The sequence below is a fragment of the Phascolarctos cinereus genome, unplaced genomic scaffold (assembly GCF_003287225.1).
Source record: "Phascolarctos cinereus isolate Bilbo 61053 unplaced genomic scaffold, phaCin_HiC Scaffold_726;HRSCAF=1367, whole genome shotgun sequence".
Taxonomy (NCBI): domain Eukaryota; kingdom Metazoa; phylum Chordata; class Mammalia; order Diprotodontia; family Phascolarctidae; genus Phascolarctos; species Phascolarctos cinereus.
The window spans coordinates 319,477,382-319,493,317 of record NW_027556098.1 but is presented as its reverse complement, the minus strand read 5'-3'; the positions used below and the strand labels follow the sequence as shown (position 1 = coordinate 319,493,317).

The 15,936-nt window shown below is 43.7% G+C and overlaps 1 protein-coding gene across 3 annotated transcripts in view; it reads right to left on the bottom strand.

Annotated features, from left to right (window-relative positions):
- MYO7A (myosin VIIA) overlaps positions 1 to 15,936 on the bottom strand; it is a 198,081-nt gene that overhangs the window by 113,509 nt on the left and 68,636 nt on the right. For all 3 annotated transcript variants that reach the window (XM_078156931.1, XM_078156932.1, XM_020989512.2), the window contains 6 exons: positions 13,860 to 14,002; positions 12,218 to 12,331; positions 11,055 to 11,208; positions 9,619 to 9,695; positions 5,074 to 5,193; positions 759 to 901 (listed from right to left, as the gene is read on the bottom strand). In XM_078156931.1, coding sequence (XP_078013057.1) covers positions 759 to 901; positions 5,074 to 5,193; positions 9,619 to 9,695; positions 11,055 to 11,208; positions 12,218 to 12,331; positions 13,860 to 14,002 — 751 coding nt within the window. The remainder of the gene's footprint in view (positions 1 to 758; positions 902 to 5,073; positions 5,194 to 9,618; positions 9,696 to 11,054; positions 11,209 to 12,217; positions 12,332 to 13,859; positions 14,003 to 15,936) is intronic.

Below are 15,936 nucleotides of genomic sequence, written 5' to 3'. Positions count from 1 at the left end.
ATAAAATATTTTTAAAATTAGGAAAAAAAAGAATGGAAACTCCTACTGTGTAGGGATGGGATGCACCTAAGATGAAAGCCAGAAGACTAGGGTTCCTTCATTCCATTATTATAACTTCATTCCCCACAAAAAGCATCATAGTATATTAGAGAGTACAAATTAGAACTCAGAAGACCTGGTATTTCATCTTGACTCTGTCAGTAAATTAGTAAATCCCTTCCTCCAAGTCTTAGGTTCTTCATTTTAGGGCTAGAAGGGGCCTTGTAGATTAACTGGCCCAGTCCTCTCACTTGACAGAGAAGGAAACTGAGCCCCAGGTAGGTAAGAGGACTTACCCAAGGTCACACTTGGAGTTTAGTGGCAGAGCTATACTCCAGATTTCCAGACTCCTGGTACGGTGCTCCATATCTTACCTAAATTGTATAGCCTCTTCCCCTTCTCCTGATTCCTACCCACACAGAAACATAGGGCTTTATAGAGTAGGTACTCAATAAATATTTCCTGAATTGTTGAACTGAACTGAATATGCCATCCCTCCCTGCCTATTTCCCAGAGTAATTGTCAGGATCAAATTTGTTTTGTACTCTTTTAATGTATTCGTCTTGAGGGCTAGCCTTATGAACTGAAACCCATAAACAGTCACAGAGGAGGAGGGTAGCATTCAGAAATGTGGGCATGAAAAGGGCAACTTTGCAGGCCCAGCTACCCAACTAGACTATAAGCCCTTTCGAAGACAGGGACTATGTCTTATGCTGTACCTGTTCACAGTAAAGTTTTCAAAGCCAAAGATGTCCAAAAGACCAATTGATCTTCGTGTATTTTTGATGCCTTGGGTCGGAGGTCTATAAATTGCAGCATTGATCTTGTCCACAATCCACACAAAGAGCCTCCCATAAATTCCCTGAAAAATAACCAGGATCTTTAACTTTTGGGATCCTTGGGTCTAAGTCTCTCCTCTCTAGCACTTTACATTTATACATACTCCATAGGAGCCTCATTTCTGGAGAAGAGGGAATCTTCCTATCTTCTTCCCCGGCCAGACCACATAAGAGTAATGATAATGTAAAGGTGGCTGACCAGGAAAATCCTTGAATAAAGTAAGGAGCTCTCCAGTCAATCTGATGAAAGTACAGGGTAAGGTCCATTGTTAGTCGCTGATCAAACGGGAGGAGTCCCCCGGTCAAGCTGATGCGACATAAGGGAACCTGTAGTGATTGACTGAATCAGCCACTTTTCCGAGTGGCCTATAAAAGTCAGCTGATGATGCTGTTTGTGGTTCTCAGCTCTGGAGGACTTGCTTGTTGACCTTTTTCTTGTGCCTTCTTCCAGAGTGCAATAAACGGGGTGGGGAGTGGAGAATGTCTCTCCTACTCATCACTAGAAGCAGCAATGCCAGCTCATAGCAGAAGCACATGGCAGGAGAAGACATGTGCTTGTACATACCCGGAAAGTGGATTTCAAGGGCATTCTTACTGGACCCCAAACTCCCATGTACTAGAGGTAGAATTTTGGAGTCCCCAGGGAGGGTAGGTACTGAATTTAACTACCATTCTAGTGGAGAAGAGAGATTTTCTTGGCAATGATGGCTTTGAGGATTGCCTCATGAGTAATTCCAAGTTCAAGAGCTCCTGAATTTGAGAGTTTAGGCACTGAACCTTCCAGAATGGTAACATTTCTTAATGCATCCCTGTTCCTTAGAGAAGAAGGGGAGAGTCCACATTGTTCCTACACAGTAACCTACCTAGAGAGAAAAGCCATGAAGTTACTTGGCACTTCAGGTCTGAGGAGAAGGAGGTCTTTTGTGCAACAAGTTTCAAAGTACGTTTACCTTTTGGGGGTATCTAAACCACAGGGTGGTATTACGAGTCCTGAGAAGACTGTGTAGGACTCTGCAGGAAAGAGATACTCACCAGAATGATGGAGGTTGGCCCCAACAGCAGTCTCAAGTTAGTTCTCTTCCAATGGGAAGGAGAAGGTGGGGGTTGGATGGCAAGATGCCAAAGGGCTATTTGAAGACTTTTTTTTCACTGTATTTGTTCACGGCCTTATGTGAATCCTTAGCATCTTATGCTTTTTCTTTAGGGGTAAAATAAAAGTTGTCTCATGTTCAATAACCATAGTGTACACTGTCTGTGTAGGACCTGACCATACCTATTTAAGACACCTTAGAACATGCTATAATGAAGTTTTATTTTGGAAATTTTTCCAGATTAATTCAGGTGAGCCAAATGAACCCAAGAAAAAGAACTTGATGCCTCAGTTTCCTAAGTTATGAGACCTGCTCCATGTGGGCTCAGAAAATCTTTCATCTCTAATAGAATGCTAGATTCAGTGCTTACCCTACCTAGGAACTTCAAAATCCCACCCCCTCTACACAAGGATTTGGGGTTTAGTAATGATGCCCTTGAACTCCCCTTTCTGATCATTTATAAGCACATGTCTCTTCCTGCCACGTGCTTCTGCTGTGAGTTACTTTTGCTGTTTCTGGTGATGGGTAGCAGAGAAATTCCGCACCTCTTATCCCTCTTGCTATACTCTGGGAAAAGAACCAAAGAAAAGGTCAAAAAGCAATTCGGTAATAATAACAATAACAACAATTCACACTTATATCATGCTTTAAGGTTTACAAAGGGCTTTATATACATAGGTCATTTGAACTTTAAAATAAGTCTGGAAAGTAAGTTCTATTATTATCTTATTTTTACAAATGAAGAAACTGAGGCACAGAGCAGTTAAGTGACTTACCCAGAGTCACACAGCTTCTAAGTGTCTGAGGTGGGATTTGAACCTAAGTCTCCCTGACTCCAGGCCAAGCACTCTATTTATTTGCCATGCTGCCTGTTTAGTCCTGTTATGCATTCAATTCCAGGCAACACATTTTTTAAAAAATTCATTTTATTGATGCCTTTTATTTTGTAGAACACGATCATTCACTGATATATCCACATTGAACTCTCCTCTCTAACAAAGAGAAACAATTAAGCAAAACAGCTGTTGTTGTGGAGTTATTCAGTTGCGTCCAACTCTTCATGACCCCACGGACCATAGCACACCAGGCCTTTCTACCCCCGCTGTCTCCCAAAGTCAGTCCAAGCTCATGTTCATTGCTTCCGTGACACTATCTAACCATCTCATCTGCTTTCCCTTTTCCTTTTGCCTTCGGTATTTCCCAACATCAGGATCTTTTCCAAAGAATCTTATCTTTCATTATGTAGCCAAAGTATTTAAGCTTCAGCTTCAGAAGCAAAACAGCCTGACAGAACAATTACCTCTGAGAGCACATACTGCATTCCACTCTGACTACTGAGAAGACAGATGTGTATGTCGTCATCTAGTCTTTGAGACCAAGACCAGTCACTGTGATTAATCTAAGCTGGGCTACCTTTAGTGTTGCTTTCATTTACTTTCCTTGAATGGACTCTTCTCCTGGCTTTGCTGATTTAACTCGGCATCAGCTCAAATGAGTCTTCCCATATAATTTCTTATGGTACTACAATATTCTATTTCTTTCATGTACCACAGTTGGCTCTGCCACCCCCCAATTGATAGGTAACCATTTTGCTTCCAACTTTGTGTTACCTAAAAGGTAGAAACCACATTTTAGAAGAGGCATTGACACAAATGGGCCTAAGCTCCCCAATCCCCACCCAATGATTCATTGTGGCATGAACATGACCCTGGGCCCTTGAAGGCTATTTTAGTAAAGCACAAAATGTCCTAGAACTAGGAAGGATAAAGGGAAGTTATAGGAAGGCACATTTTAACTTTGGTAGGCACTTTCTAAGCATCTGAGCTATCCCATAATGGAATGGCAGCCGTTCAAGTCATGAATTCCACATCACGAGCAGTGTTCAAGTTGATGCTGCATGACCACTTTGGAAGGGTGCTGTAAAGGAAATACCTGCTTAGGTAGGGGATGGACTAGGTGACCTCTGTCATCCCCTCCTATGCTGAGATTCTCTGTTTTATTTATTCCCTTTGCCAACCTTGATTCCCCAAGGCCATTGTAGCGTTCCCCTGTGGGCAGTGTAAAGTAGAAGAGGATTAAGAGCAGTGCTGTGCTGGAGCCAGCCCAAACCAGCTAACAAGAGCCAACTGCTAATATTTTCAGTGTGAACATTTTTACCTTGGAAATCAGCAAATGCTACAAATCAGGCCTTGATTTGTTTGTTTTATTAATTGTATAGACAAGAAAGTGATGAAGAAAATACTAACAATGAAGATTAAACCTAAAAGTGTATCCTGAGCACATTTTTATTTTCCTGGAGAGCCATTTGTTAAACGTTTACTAGTGTACTGCTGACTGAAAGCCTCCAGAATAATGAGTAGCCTACCTAAAGAAGGAGCAAAAGGAATTTATTTCTCCATGGTAGTCCAGTGCTAGATCATGGGATACAGGCAGCTAATTGGGACCCACTGAAAGTTATTGAGTGGTGAATGGTGAAGGAGGAAGGTTGATATGGCAAGACCTGTGCTTTAAGAAAATCACTAAGTAATTTGGCCAGGGTCATATAGCTTGTAAGTGTCAAGGATAGGATTTGAACCCAGGTCTTCCTGACTTCATGCCCAATATTCTGGCTGAAATGCCCCTTATATCAGCAAATATTCAGATAAGTTTGCTTCCTGCCTCCTCTGCCGAATCACAAAGTTAAAAGAAACCTTAAAAGGAAAAGAAAGAAAAGACAATCATTGAAACATTTTTTAAGTGTAGAGAGGAGAACAGAAGGAAGGGTGAAGGGGAACCCTGACAAGCTGGACAGCCTTGAAAGTTACATGTTGAATTCACACCTTGTGTAAAAACACAATGTCTATGTAATAGAGATCCATGGCTTCATGTACAATCTTTTCCTGGTCTATGTTATATACAGAAATATCCATTTTATTTTGTTTTTGTTGAGCTTAGAATATTATTTTAAGGCACTCAGCAGTCAATGAGTTCAGTTTACAACCCAACAGAAATCCCTTTCCTAGCAACATCCTGATGAATAAAAATTCAAGGGCCGTCCTGGCCAGTCTCCACATGTATGAGGCCCATAGACCCAATCTCCCTGTCCCCTCCTTCTGGAGCCTTACCTTGACAAAAGCATCTCTGACATCCAGAGCTTGCTCCTTGCTGAGCGGGGTGGAGACAGTTTCTCCTCTTGTGATGATGGTCCGGCTGGTAAGGCAATTCATCAGATCTGGAGGGTGAACCTGAAAACATGATGGAAAAACTCACAATTACAGAATCTTAGATCTAGAAGGGACTTCATTGCTCACCTACCCTCATGCATACTTGAAAAGGAAGAACAAATATAATGACAATATGTATTTAAGGTTTACAAAGGGATTTGCACATGTTATTTCATTTGCTCGTTATTCCCATTTTGCATATGAGGAAACGGATTTAGAGAGATAAATAAATAAATAGTTCAGTGTCACATAACTATTATTTGAGGCAAGGTGGCACAGTGGATTGAGCACCAGGTCTAGAGTCAGAAAGACCTGAGTTCAAATGCAGCCTCAGATATTTAACTAGCTATGTGAACTTAGGCAAGTCATTTAACCTCTGCCTGCCTCAGTTTCCTCATCTGTAAAGTGAGGATAATACCTTGCCTTCTAGGGCAGCTAGAAAGCCAAGAGTCAAGAAGACTCATTTTTCTGAGTTCAAATCTGGTCTTGGACACTTAGTAGCTGTGTGATCCTGGGCAAATCTCTTAACCCTGTTTGCCTCAGTTTCCTCAGAAGGAAATGGAAAACCATTCTAGTATCTTTGTCAAGAAAATCCCAAATGGGGTCATGAAGAGTCAGACACAACTGAAATGACTGAACAACAATAACCTCTCCTGAAATCAAATCATTGAGAACAAAATGAGATAATATTTGTAAAGTGCTTAACACATTGTCTGCCACATAGTAGGCATTTACTAAATGATGATGATGATGATGATGATGATGATGATTTCATCTCAGGTCTTCCTGATTCCAAGTCCAGAACTGTACCCACTAAACCAACTTGTTGCCTATTTACCCAGGAAGTAGTCATTCACCCTGTGTTTGAAAGCTCCCATACATGGGAAGTTCAGTACCTTCTAAGACAGCTCGTTCACTTTTGGACAACTCTAATTATTAGGAATTTTTCCTTCTACAACTCTGGATTCAGTACATGCTCCAAGCCACCTTCAACCAGATTCCTGGGTGTCTTCAGCTATGTGCTTCCCCAAATCTAGAACTTTTAACAGCTTAACTTGCAACAATCAACAATTTTGGGAATTATTTTGATTTTGAAATGTACTCCTGCACTTTCTCCTTACCCCATGCCCCAAAGTACTAGAGGGATTATACCCACCCATAAATACATATAGCTCTCTGGGTTCAAGTTTCCCAGATCCCTGATGTCCCACAGGCTTCCACAGAGCCTAAAGACTTGATCAAAGCATAAGCTGAATTAGCAGGCCACCTTGAAAAACACTGATTGGAGGCACAAGGAGATTGGATTCAATTTCTTTTCCAAGCAGATTTTTCACAGAATTTTCAATAGACTTCTAGAATGTCACAGCTAGAAGACTCATCCAATTTTGACTTGCCCAACCTCGTCCAACCCTCGATTTATCAGATGGAGCACTTGAAGCTCAAAGAGGGAAAGTGACATACTCAAGGTATGGTGGATCACAAGAGAGCAGAGATTCAAACCCAGGCCTTCTGACTCTAAATCCAGGGATCTTATCATCATACCGTGCTATCACCTCTTACTCAGAGAACCAGAAATCTGGACCTAGAAAGATCTTAGAAATCATCTAGCTTATGGGTTCCCAAAGTGGGTGATACTGCTGCCTGGGTAGCACTGGAAAACACAGGGGGGTGGTAGTAGCATCAGATGCAATTGCAGGGCATTGAATAAAAATAAGGGAGTGGTGGAAGCATAAAGAAAGAAGAGAATATAAGAAAATTTTGAAAAACCATTCATACGTGTTTCATCTGTTATGTAACAGAGTTAAAGTTGTAGTGATTACATTATTTTCCAAATAAACACACAAAATGCAAGTTACAATGAATCAGTGGTTCAAGTCTGCTGATAGGTCTTAACAAGCAAGTGTTGGCAGGCAAGCATGTCACACGTTGTCAGAAAGTCCAGCACGCATCAGCAGGAATATGTGAGTGAAATGACTTGGTTACAATACCATACTATACAGTTACATGACGCAATATTGCATCATCAAAATTTCAAAGCAGAAAAAAACAGATTTACAATAAATTATCAAATGTAAGATGCATCATTTAAAAGAACATATTTTAGAGGCAGCTAGGTGACATAGTGGATAGAGCATCAGCCCTGGAGTCAAGAGTACCTGAGTTCAAATCCCGCCTCAGACACTTGACATTTACTAGTTGAGTGACCCTGGGCAAGTCACTTAACCCTATTGTCTAGCCAAAATTTCATATATATATATATATATGTGTGTGTGTGTGTGTGTGTGTGTGTGTGTGTGTGTGTGTGTGTGTGTGTATATGTATGTATGTATATGTATATGTATATGTATATGTATATGTATATGTATATGTATATGTATATGTATATGTATATGTATATGTATATGTATATGTATATGTATATGTATATGTATATGTATATAAAATTACGCAAATTTTTTAAAATGCTAAAGGGTTAAAGAAAGCAGATTTCCAGGGGGGCCCTGAATAATTTTTTTGAAAAGGGGGTGGTAAGCCAAATAAGTTTGGGAACCTCTGATCTAATCCAGCCTTTCCATTTTAAAAATGAAGGATAAATGCCCAGAGAAAGGAGGTGAGAGAAGAGAGAAGCCTGGGACTTAACTACATAGACATGACAGCTGGTCCACGGAAGTTGATAAGGTCAACATTGTCATCATTGCCAGCATTTATATAGTGCCTACTATGTGCCAGGCCCTGTGCTAACCATTTTATGAATATTATCCCATTTGATCCTCAGAACAACCCTGGGAGGGAAGTGCTGTTATTATCTCCCACTTTACAGTGGAGAAAACTAAGGCAAATAGAGGTTAAGTGACTTGCCCAGGGATACACAGCTAATAAATGTTTGAGATTGGATTTGAACTCAGGTCTTCCTGTCCAGAGCTCTATCCACCATGCCATTAAGAGAAAGTACATAAAGTAAGAGAAAGGGGCCTGGGACAGAGCTTTGGAATATACCTACACATAAGGGGTAGGACAAGGCTGATGATCCTACAGAGAAGACTGAGGAGCAGCGGTCATACAGGAAGGAGGAAAATCAGGAAAGAGCAATGTCATGAAAACCCAGGAAGAAGAGGGTGTCTGGGAGGAGGCAAGGATCGGCAGTATCAAATACTTCAGACGGATAAAAAAAGATACTGACAGAAATGGCCACCAGATTTGACAGTGATTGGTAACCCTGAAGAGGAACAATTTGAATTGAATCCTTTCATAGCAGAAGAGAAAAAAAATTGAAAAATTAATTGATTTTTTTTAGCATCAGAAGGCCTAATAGAGAGCATTTAGTTCAGTTTCTTCATTTTACAGTGGATGAAACTGAAGTCTTGAGAGAACTACCTTGTCCAAGGATGCACAGAATGTTTACAAAAAAGCTGGGACTGAAACTACAGAGTCATGGAATCTCATAAGCAGAGGAGCCTACAGGCACCATTTACCCAGCCCACACATGAACATGAGTACCTCCTAAAGCATCCCCAACAAGCATCCATCCAACCTGTCTTTTAAGACCTTTAGCAATGGGGAACTCACTATCTCGTAAAAACTTGACTCCCAGCCAAATGACTTCTCCACTATACCATTTTTCATTAATGCTACAGCTTCTTGGCTTTTCTTTCATAATCTGTCTTAACTACAATCATTGTTATTCATCCTCTATTTTTGAAGAGGACCAATGATATCTTAGAGTGATATATTGACTTGTGCATGAATTGGATTTAAGTGAGGCAGAGTTACACAAAGTCGTCAGCCTCAATCTCCCTTTCACAGTCATCAGAGTCCAGTGGCAGGACAAAAGTCAGGACAACTGCCTATGGGCTGGGAGGCAGTGGATGTCTTTGATGCTTGGTGCCCAACTCTAAGAGCTCTATGGCCCCTGCCTCAGACACCTTCATGACCATCAGGACAAATTGTTTTCATTTGTCCATTCTGCCCGGGGAAGTCTTCACACCTTTGGAGTAGACATACCCGTAACTCACCATCAAGTGTAAGGTGTCCACCTGCCCTCCACTTGCTGTCTGGCAAGATGGTTTTATTGGCATGTGGCTGCTGTACGTGCTCCATGCAGCTTCTTGGAGCCATAGATGAGAGTTGAGTGCCAGGTGGACCCCAAAAGTGGATGAGCAGCAGCCCTGAAAAGGGCTCCACAGCCCTCCCACCAGAGGTGCTAGTCCTCCCTGACACCCCATACACTCCAACTATATTCATATCCATGCCAGATAAGTGTAAAATTGGGGCTGCATTAGTTTCAGAAGGATTTCTGACTTTGCCTGCTGGTTGCTGGTTTCACTAACCCAAAGTAGCCCCAATCCTCCTCTCTTCCTTTCCTCCCTCCCTGCTGCCAGCTCCCTCCCCTGCCCGGGGTTCCCCAAAAGGCAACAGAAATGCTCCCCCTACCCCACCAGGACTTACCTCAAGCAGAGATGCAGTTGTGGCTAAGGAGGGAGAGAAGAGAACCTCACAAGCATCTAGGTTTTCAAATGTTCTGGCTGCAGGGGAGCAAAGACAGGTAGTCAGACAGTCCTAGAGGATGAGGAAGGCTCTACTGGAGATTTCCCCCCCATGCCTGGAATAGAGTCCCTCCATGTCTCTCTGCCTATTGAAAAACCCTCCTCTTCCATTGAGGTCCAGGTTAGGGGGCACCTGAAATGATCATAGGATCATAGATTGTGCATTTGGACCTCAGAGGCCTTTGGGTCCAGCTCTCTCATCAGTGAAGTGACTCATCCAAGATCACGCAGGTAGTACGTGTGAGATATGAGGTTTGAACTCAGGTCCTCTGACTCCAGAGCCACTGTACATAGAGCTCTCCAAGTTCTCTTGGAGTGATTTCCCTGGGCTCTCTTTTGCTCTCTACCTCACATCCTGCTTATTTATATATACAGCATCTCTTTTTCTTCATCCCCCCTCCCAAAAGATTTTTAGCACCTTGAGGTATTTAGCTGGCACTGTGGATAGAACACTAGACTTGGACTCAGGCAGACTTGAGTTTGAATCCTCCCTGAAATATTCACTTGGGACCTTAGAGGTCATCTAGCCTACCTCTCTCATTTTAAGATGAGCCAATCAAGGCCTAGATAGGTCAAGTGACCTGCCCAAAGTAACAGAGGTAGGGCAGCTAGGTGGCACAGTGGATAGAGCACTGGTTCTGAATTCAGGAGGACCTGAGTTCAAATCCGGCCTCAGATACATAACACTTACTAGCGGTGTGACCCTGGGCAAGTCACTTAACCCCTTGCCTAGCCTCCCCCCCCCAAAAAAAATTACACCAAAGTAACGGAGGTGGCAGACTTGGGATTCAAACCCAAATCCTTTGACTTTTAATCTAGCATTCTTTTCCCTATATGTCATTAGGTTTCCAGTCTCACATCATGAATACTTGTAGGGATAGAAATGATTTGATTGGAAGCCTGGAGGCTGTGCCTGGTGTTTACACCCTCTGGTATAAGAGAAGTACTTGTTGGGTAATTTTCAGGTCTCACCATGAGGCTACAATCCTTTTCAGGGCACCTTTGGTGGTGAATAATGATCACAGAATCATAAAACGTTAGAAATGGAAGATACCATAGAACACAGAATGTCAGAGCTGGAGTGCGAGGCTTAGAACACAGAATGTAAATACAAGAAGAGACTGTTAGAACATAGACTATCAGAGCTGGAAAGGGAGAATTAATGAAACAAAACATAGAATTTTAGAGCCAAGAAAGACGTTAGAGATTATTTCGTTGTCTCCCCACATTTTACAGATGAGGAGACTGAGAGCCAGTGAGAGCAAGTGGCTTGTCCGAGTCCCGCAGCAAGTTAGTAGCATAGCATCCAGCCTCCCACCCGGATTCTCCCGTTTTTACCTTCGTACGTTAGATTGCCCATGTGCAGAACAGAAGCCAGGAGTCTGGAGATTTCCCAGTTCTCTGTGTCAGTAAACATCAGCACTTTCATGGCAGAGCGGATATTGGCATATTCCTTGCCGTCGTCTCGGCCGTCGCAGGTGGTGCAGTTGCCCTGAGGACACACAGACCAGAGAGAGGCTGGGGCTGGGAATATCCAATCACCGGCAAAAGGCGCCGTGACCTGAATGTTGGGCGTCTTGACGACATGCCTCACGTCAAAGCCATCAGCCCGCGCGCAATGGGCCCGGCCCTGCTGACCCCCAGAGGGCAATAAAAGCATCTCATTCTCTTCTGGTGTGTTTGCCAGCATCTTAACTTCAAAGTCATGCCTGATAACCTTGATTCAAAATTGTTTCCCCTCCCCCCTCCAGATTAGACAAATAGCACTCTGGCCACTGATGTTCAGGCACTACAACCCTCCCGTACGAACGCAGCACTTGACAGTTTACAAAGGGCTTCATGGCTAACAAAGTGCTTTTAATAATAGCTAACATTTATATTATTGCTTTAATTTGCAAAACGCAAATTTTATTTTTAATTTTTTTACTCACATCAAACATATATTTTATATATGAGGAAACTGCGGAAAACAGAATTCAAATGACTTTCCCAGGTTCACATAGCTAGTAAGTATCTGAGGCTGCATTTGAACTTGAGTCTGCCTGACCCTGGGCCTGGCTCTCTATCCAGTGCGCCGCCTAGCCGTCCAGGACCTCAGCTACTAAAATAAGGGGATGGGACTAGGCACTTAGGTGGCACAGGAAATAAAGTAGCCTTGGTAACAGAAAGACCTGAGTTCAAATCCTGTCTCACACACTTACTGGCTGTGTACCCCTAAGGAACTCATTTAACATCTCTGTGCCTCAGATTCTTCATCCGTAAGATGGAGCTAATGATAGCACTTGGCTCACAGGGTTATTGTACAGATCAAATGAGATAATATATATATAAAGGACCTTGCAAACTCTGGAGTGTTATGTAAGCATCTGCTATCATCATCATCATTTATGTCCTGATTCAAACTGTTCCATTTCCATTCCTGAAGGAGCTCTTTCCTCAGGAGGTGGGAGATACTCCTGGTGCCTCATGGGAGGCTCTGGGTGCCCACCTATTGCTCTTACCATGGACAGATAGTTGTAGTCGGTGGCTTGACCCAGGCCCAATTTCTTCTTCTGATCTGCAGTCATACCTTCAAGCATACAGTAGAAAACATGGTAATTCCGCTCATCTGGAGCCTGGAGGACGAGAGGATGGGAGAGAAAAGGAGGAATAATAGAGGAAAAGATAGGAAGGGAGAGATAGAAAAGGTGATGGAGTGGGAGGCAAGGCGAGAGGAGACAATTAGGGACAGAAACAAAGGTTGGCAGGTGTTGGAGGCCAGCTAAACTCTGAGTGTAATAGGAAAGAGGTCTGGCCTCAGTCCCTCCTCCCACTCTGTGCCCACTGCCAGAGAAGGCCAGAGTGATTGGGGAGGGACAACGGATAGCCTGGTTGAGTGAGGAGAATATGGGGAACACCATCAGAGACCCCACGAGAAGAAAAGCTAACCCCCAAATGGTCTTGTAGCATCATTGAGGCTGGCAGGAGATCCAGATGGCAATCCCTGGAGAAATGCTGTCCAGCTGCTGGACACAGCCATCCCCCTGCTCCCCTCTTTGCCTGCTGCTGTGACCAGACCTGGTAAGCAGCCTGAGTCCTTGGACAAGCGGCCTTCTTCATACACTGAGTCAGAGGCAAGCTGGGACTAGAGAACAGTTCTCCGCTTTCCCAGATCCAGGTTCCTTCCTCTGAACCACCACCCAAAAGCTATTAGCCCCTACTGTTCAGGGCTGACCCCAGGAGAGAATGTAGCGTTTATAGCCAGAAGGGACATTGAATGTCAACTAGTTTTGACTCCCTGGTTTTTCAGAGAAGAAACCGAGGTCCAGAGAGACTCATGCGAAGTCAAACTGGTAGTGAGCAGCAGAGTAAGAATTCAAACCCAGGTCATCTGCATCCTGGACTGGAGTTATTTCCACTGCACCGCCTGACACGCGCCCTCTCCCAACTCTGGGCATTTTCATTGACTTTCCTTCAGGTCTGGAACACTCTCCCTCTGTCTCTGCCTCCTGGCCGCCCTGGCTTCCTTCTAGTCCCAGTGAACCAGTGCCTTCTCTCCGAGACCGTCCTCAATTTCTCCTGTGTTTGGCTTGTCTATATGTAATTGTTTGCAAGTTTTCTCACCCCTTAGACTGAGTTCCTCAAGAGCAGATGCTATCTTTTACCTTCTCTGTGTCCCTGGTGCTTGGCACAATACTTGGCACACAGTAGGCACTTATTGCTTATATGTAAGTATAAATACTTAATGGCGAGGGAGGCAGCGGATTAACAGGTGGAGATATCTTCGAGTGAGTCTTCAAGCCCCCTACCTGTTGAAGGCCCAGCAGGCATGGACTCAGTCAACTAGCATTTATTAAGTACCTACTATGTGCCACGAGGCACATTGGGAACATAAAGTAAAAAGAAAAACAGACAACCCAGTCATGGTTCTCAAAGAGATCACAGGTAGACAACATGCAAACAGCTATGTACCAAGAAGCTATATATATGATAAATTAAAAATAATGAACAGAAGGAAGACAGTAAAATTAAAGAGGATTGGGAGAGGCTTCTTGTAAAAGGTGGGATTCTAGCTGAGACTTGAAGGAAGGACTGACTCACAGAACCCCAGAATGTCCAGCCTAGGCCCACAGTGCTTCCTGACCCTAATAACCCTGGCCCCACCTGTCTGCAGACTCGAGACTTCTCCAGCAGGTACTGCTCGATCTTGGCCCCCTCAATGGCTCCTTTCTTGTTAAAATGGATGTCGATGTACTTCCCGAATCGGCTGGAGTTGTCGTTGCGGATAGTTTTTGCGTTCCCGAAAGCTGCAGAGAGACCCCCCAGGACCCGCCCACAGGCACACAATTGAGGTTAATGCTGCCTTTGAGAGGCCCTTTTCCAGGCTAGCCTCAACCATGTGGTCCTGTGCCAGGACTGAAGTCCTGACCATCATTTCACGCAGACATCCAGTCCCAGGATGCAGCACCCTCCCATATATATACAAAAACACATATCCCTGCCCAACCCTAGACCTGAGTCCTCATCCTTGGCAAGGAGCCCTCATCTCTAACTTCAAGTCTTCATCTCTAAATTGTATCTTTTATCTCTCTGATTTAGCTGGAAGCACTTTAAAACATTTCCAGACCTGAATTTGTGAGCTCAGAAGATGCCTATTCTTACACATGTTTCTAAACCCTTCAGATTCACACCCAGGCAGGGGCCACATCCTTTGTCCACCTTCTCTATGGTACAGGAGTGTAGGCCCAGTCCTCACTTATACTTCCAGGGGTGCTGGGAGGAAAGTGCTTTGCACACTCAAAGGAACTCTAGAAAGATCTTGCTTGCCTTAATGGCTCCTTTCTTATTAAAGAGGATGTTGATACACTTCCCAATAATTGGATTAGGGTCATAAAAGGAACACAAAGACAGGCCATGAGACTTCTGAGGAGGCAGAGATCACTTCCAGGGATCAGAGAAGTCTTCGCAAAGGAGGCAGTGTTGCAATGAGTCTTCAAGGATAGGGAGCAACTGGACATGCAGAAATGGAAAGGTTTGGGGAGGATATTTCAGACTGAAGGAACAAAATAAGCAAAAGGCACTAAGAAAAAGAAATGTGCTGAGTGCTCAGAAAAGGTGACTAACCCAATATGGCTCCCTGAAGGGTTACAGGTAGGAGAACCATGGGGAAAAGTTGGAGAGGAATAGACTGGGGAGAGCCTTGAATGCCAAGTTAAAAAATTTAGCTGTGGAGATGGGGAGTTATGGCAGTAGGAGAGGGATAGCATGAGAATGACCTTTTGGGAAAGTTGGCAGGACCCTGTGAACAGGAGCAGTTGGAAGGAAAGGGCCAGAGGGCAGAGGCTCACAAGGAGGTTAGCTACAGTGGTAACCCTGAGAATGGCAGAGGAATCCAAACACATAAGGTGATTCTCACTCATCAAACTGGCCTTCCTCTCTCTTCCCTCCTCACCTTTCTTCAAGGTGGTCCCCCTGCCTAAATATCTCCTCCTCCATCTCTGCCTGCTGAGATCTTTCCAGGCCCATCTCAGGGTCCTTTCCACAAAGCTTCCTCTGACTCCCCCATAACTTTTTGTGCTCTTGAATTTGAGCTATCATTATTTCACAGCTCAGCTTTTTCTTTGGGCCTGTACTTGCCTCTCCAAAGCCTACTTGTCCTTCAAGGCCTAGCCCACTGCTCTAGAAGCCTTCTTAGACCATCCCCACCAAGACTAAGCTCCTGTTCCCAATAATGAGTCCAACCTCTCCCCTTTCTCTGAATCCTACAGTCCTTAGGAGCCCACACAACATGGTATTTACTTATGCTGTTCTATGATCTTCACTGGTTGTTTCCTGTTGGGTGAATCTTGCCTTCTTGCCTTAAAAATAAATCCCTTGAGGGAAGTGACTATGTTTTCTCCTTCTCTTGTCATGCACAGTGTCTGAAACAGGGGTGAACAAATAGTGTGTGCTCCACAAATACTCACTGATTGGATATTTTAAAGATTTAATCAAAATCGAGTTTTCAGGTGACCTCTGCTCCTCAGTTCACTGGTTTTCATGTAGAATGTAAAAACTGGAAGGGATCTTAGCAATCACTGAGTCCCTTTTTAAAGAGGTGGACATTATTGGGGAAATATGAGGTGACTGGCTCAATGTAACACAGCCAGTGAACAAAAGAACGAGGTTACTAGGCCAGTCCTCTGACCATTGGTCAGTTTTCTTTCTACTCTATAACAATGCTTCTCAGGCCTCAGCCCCT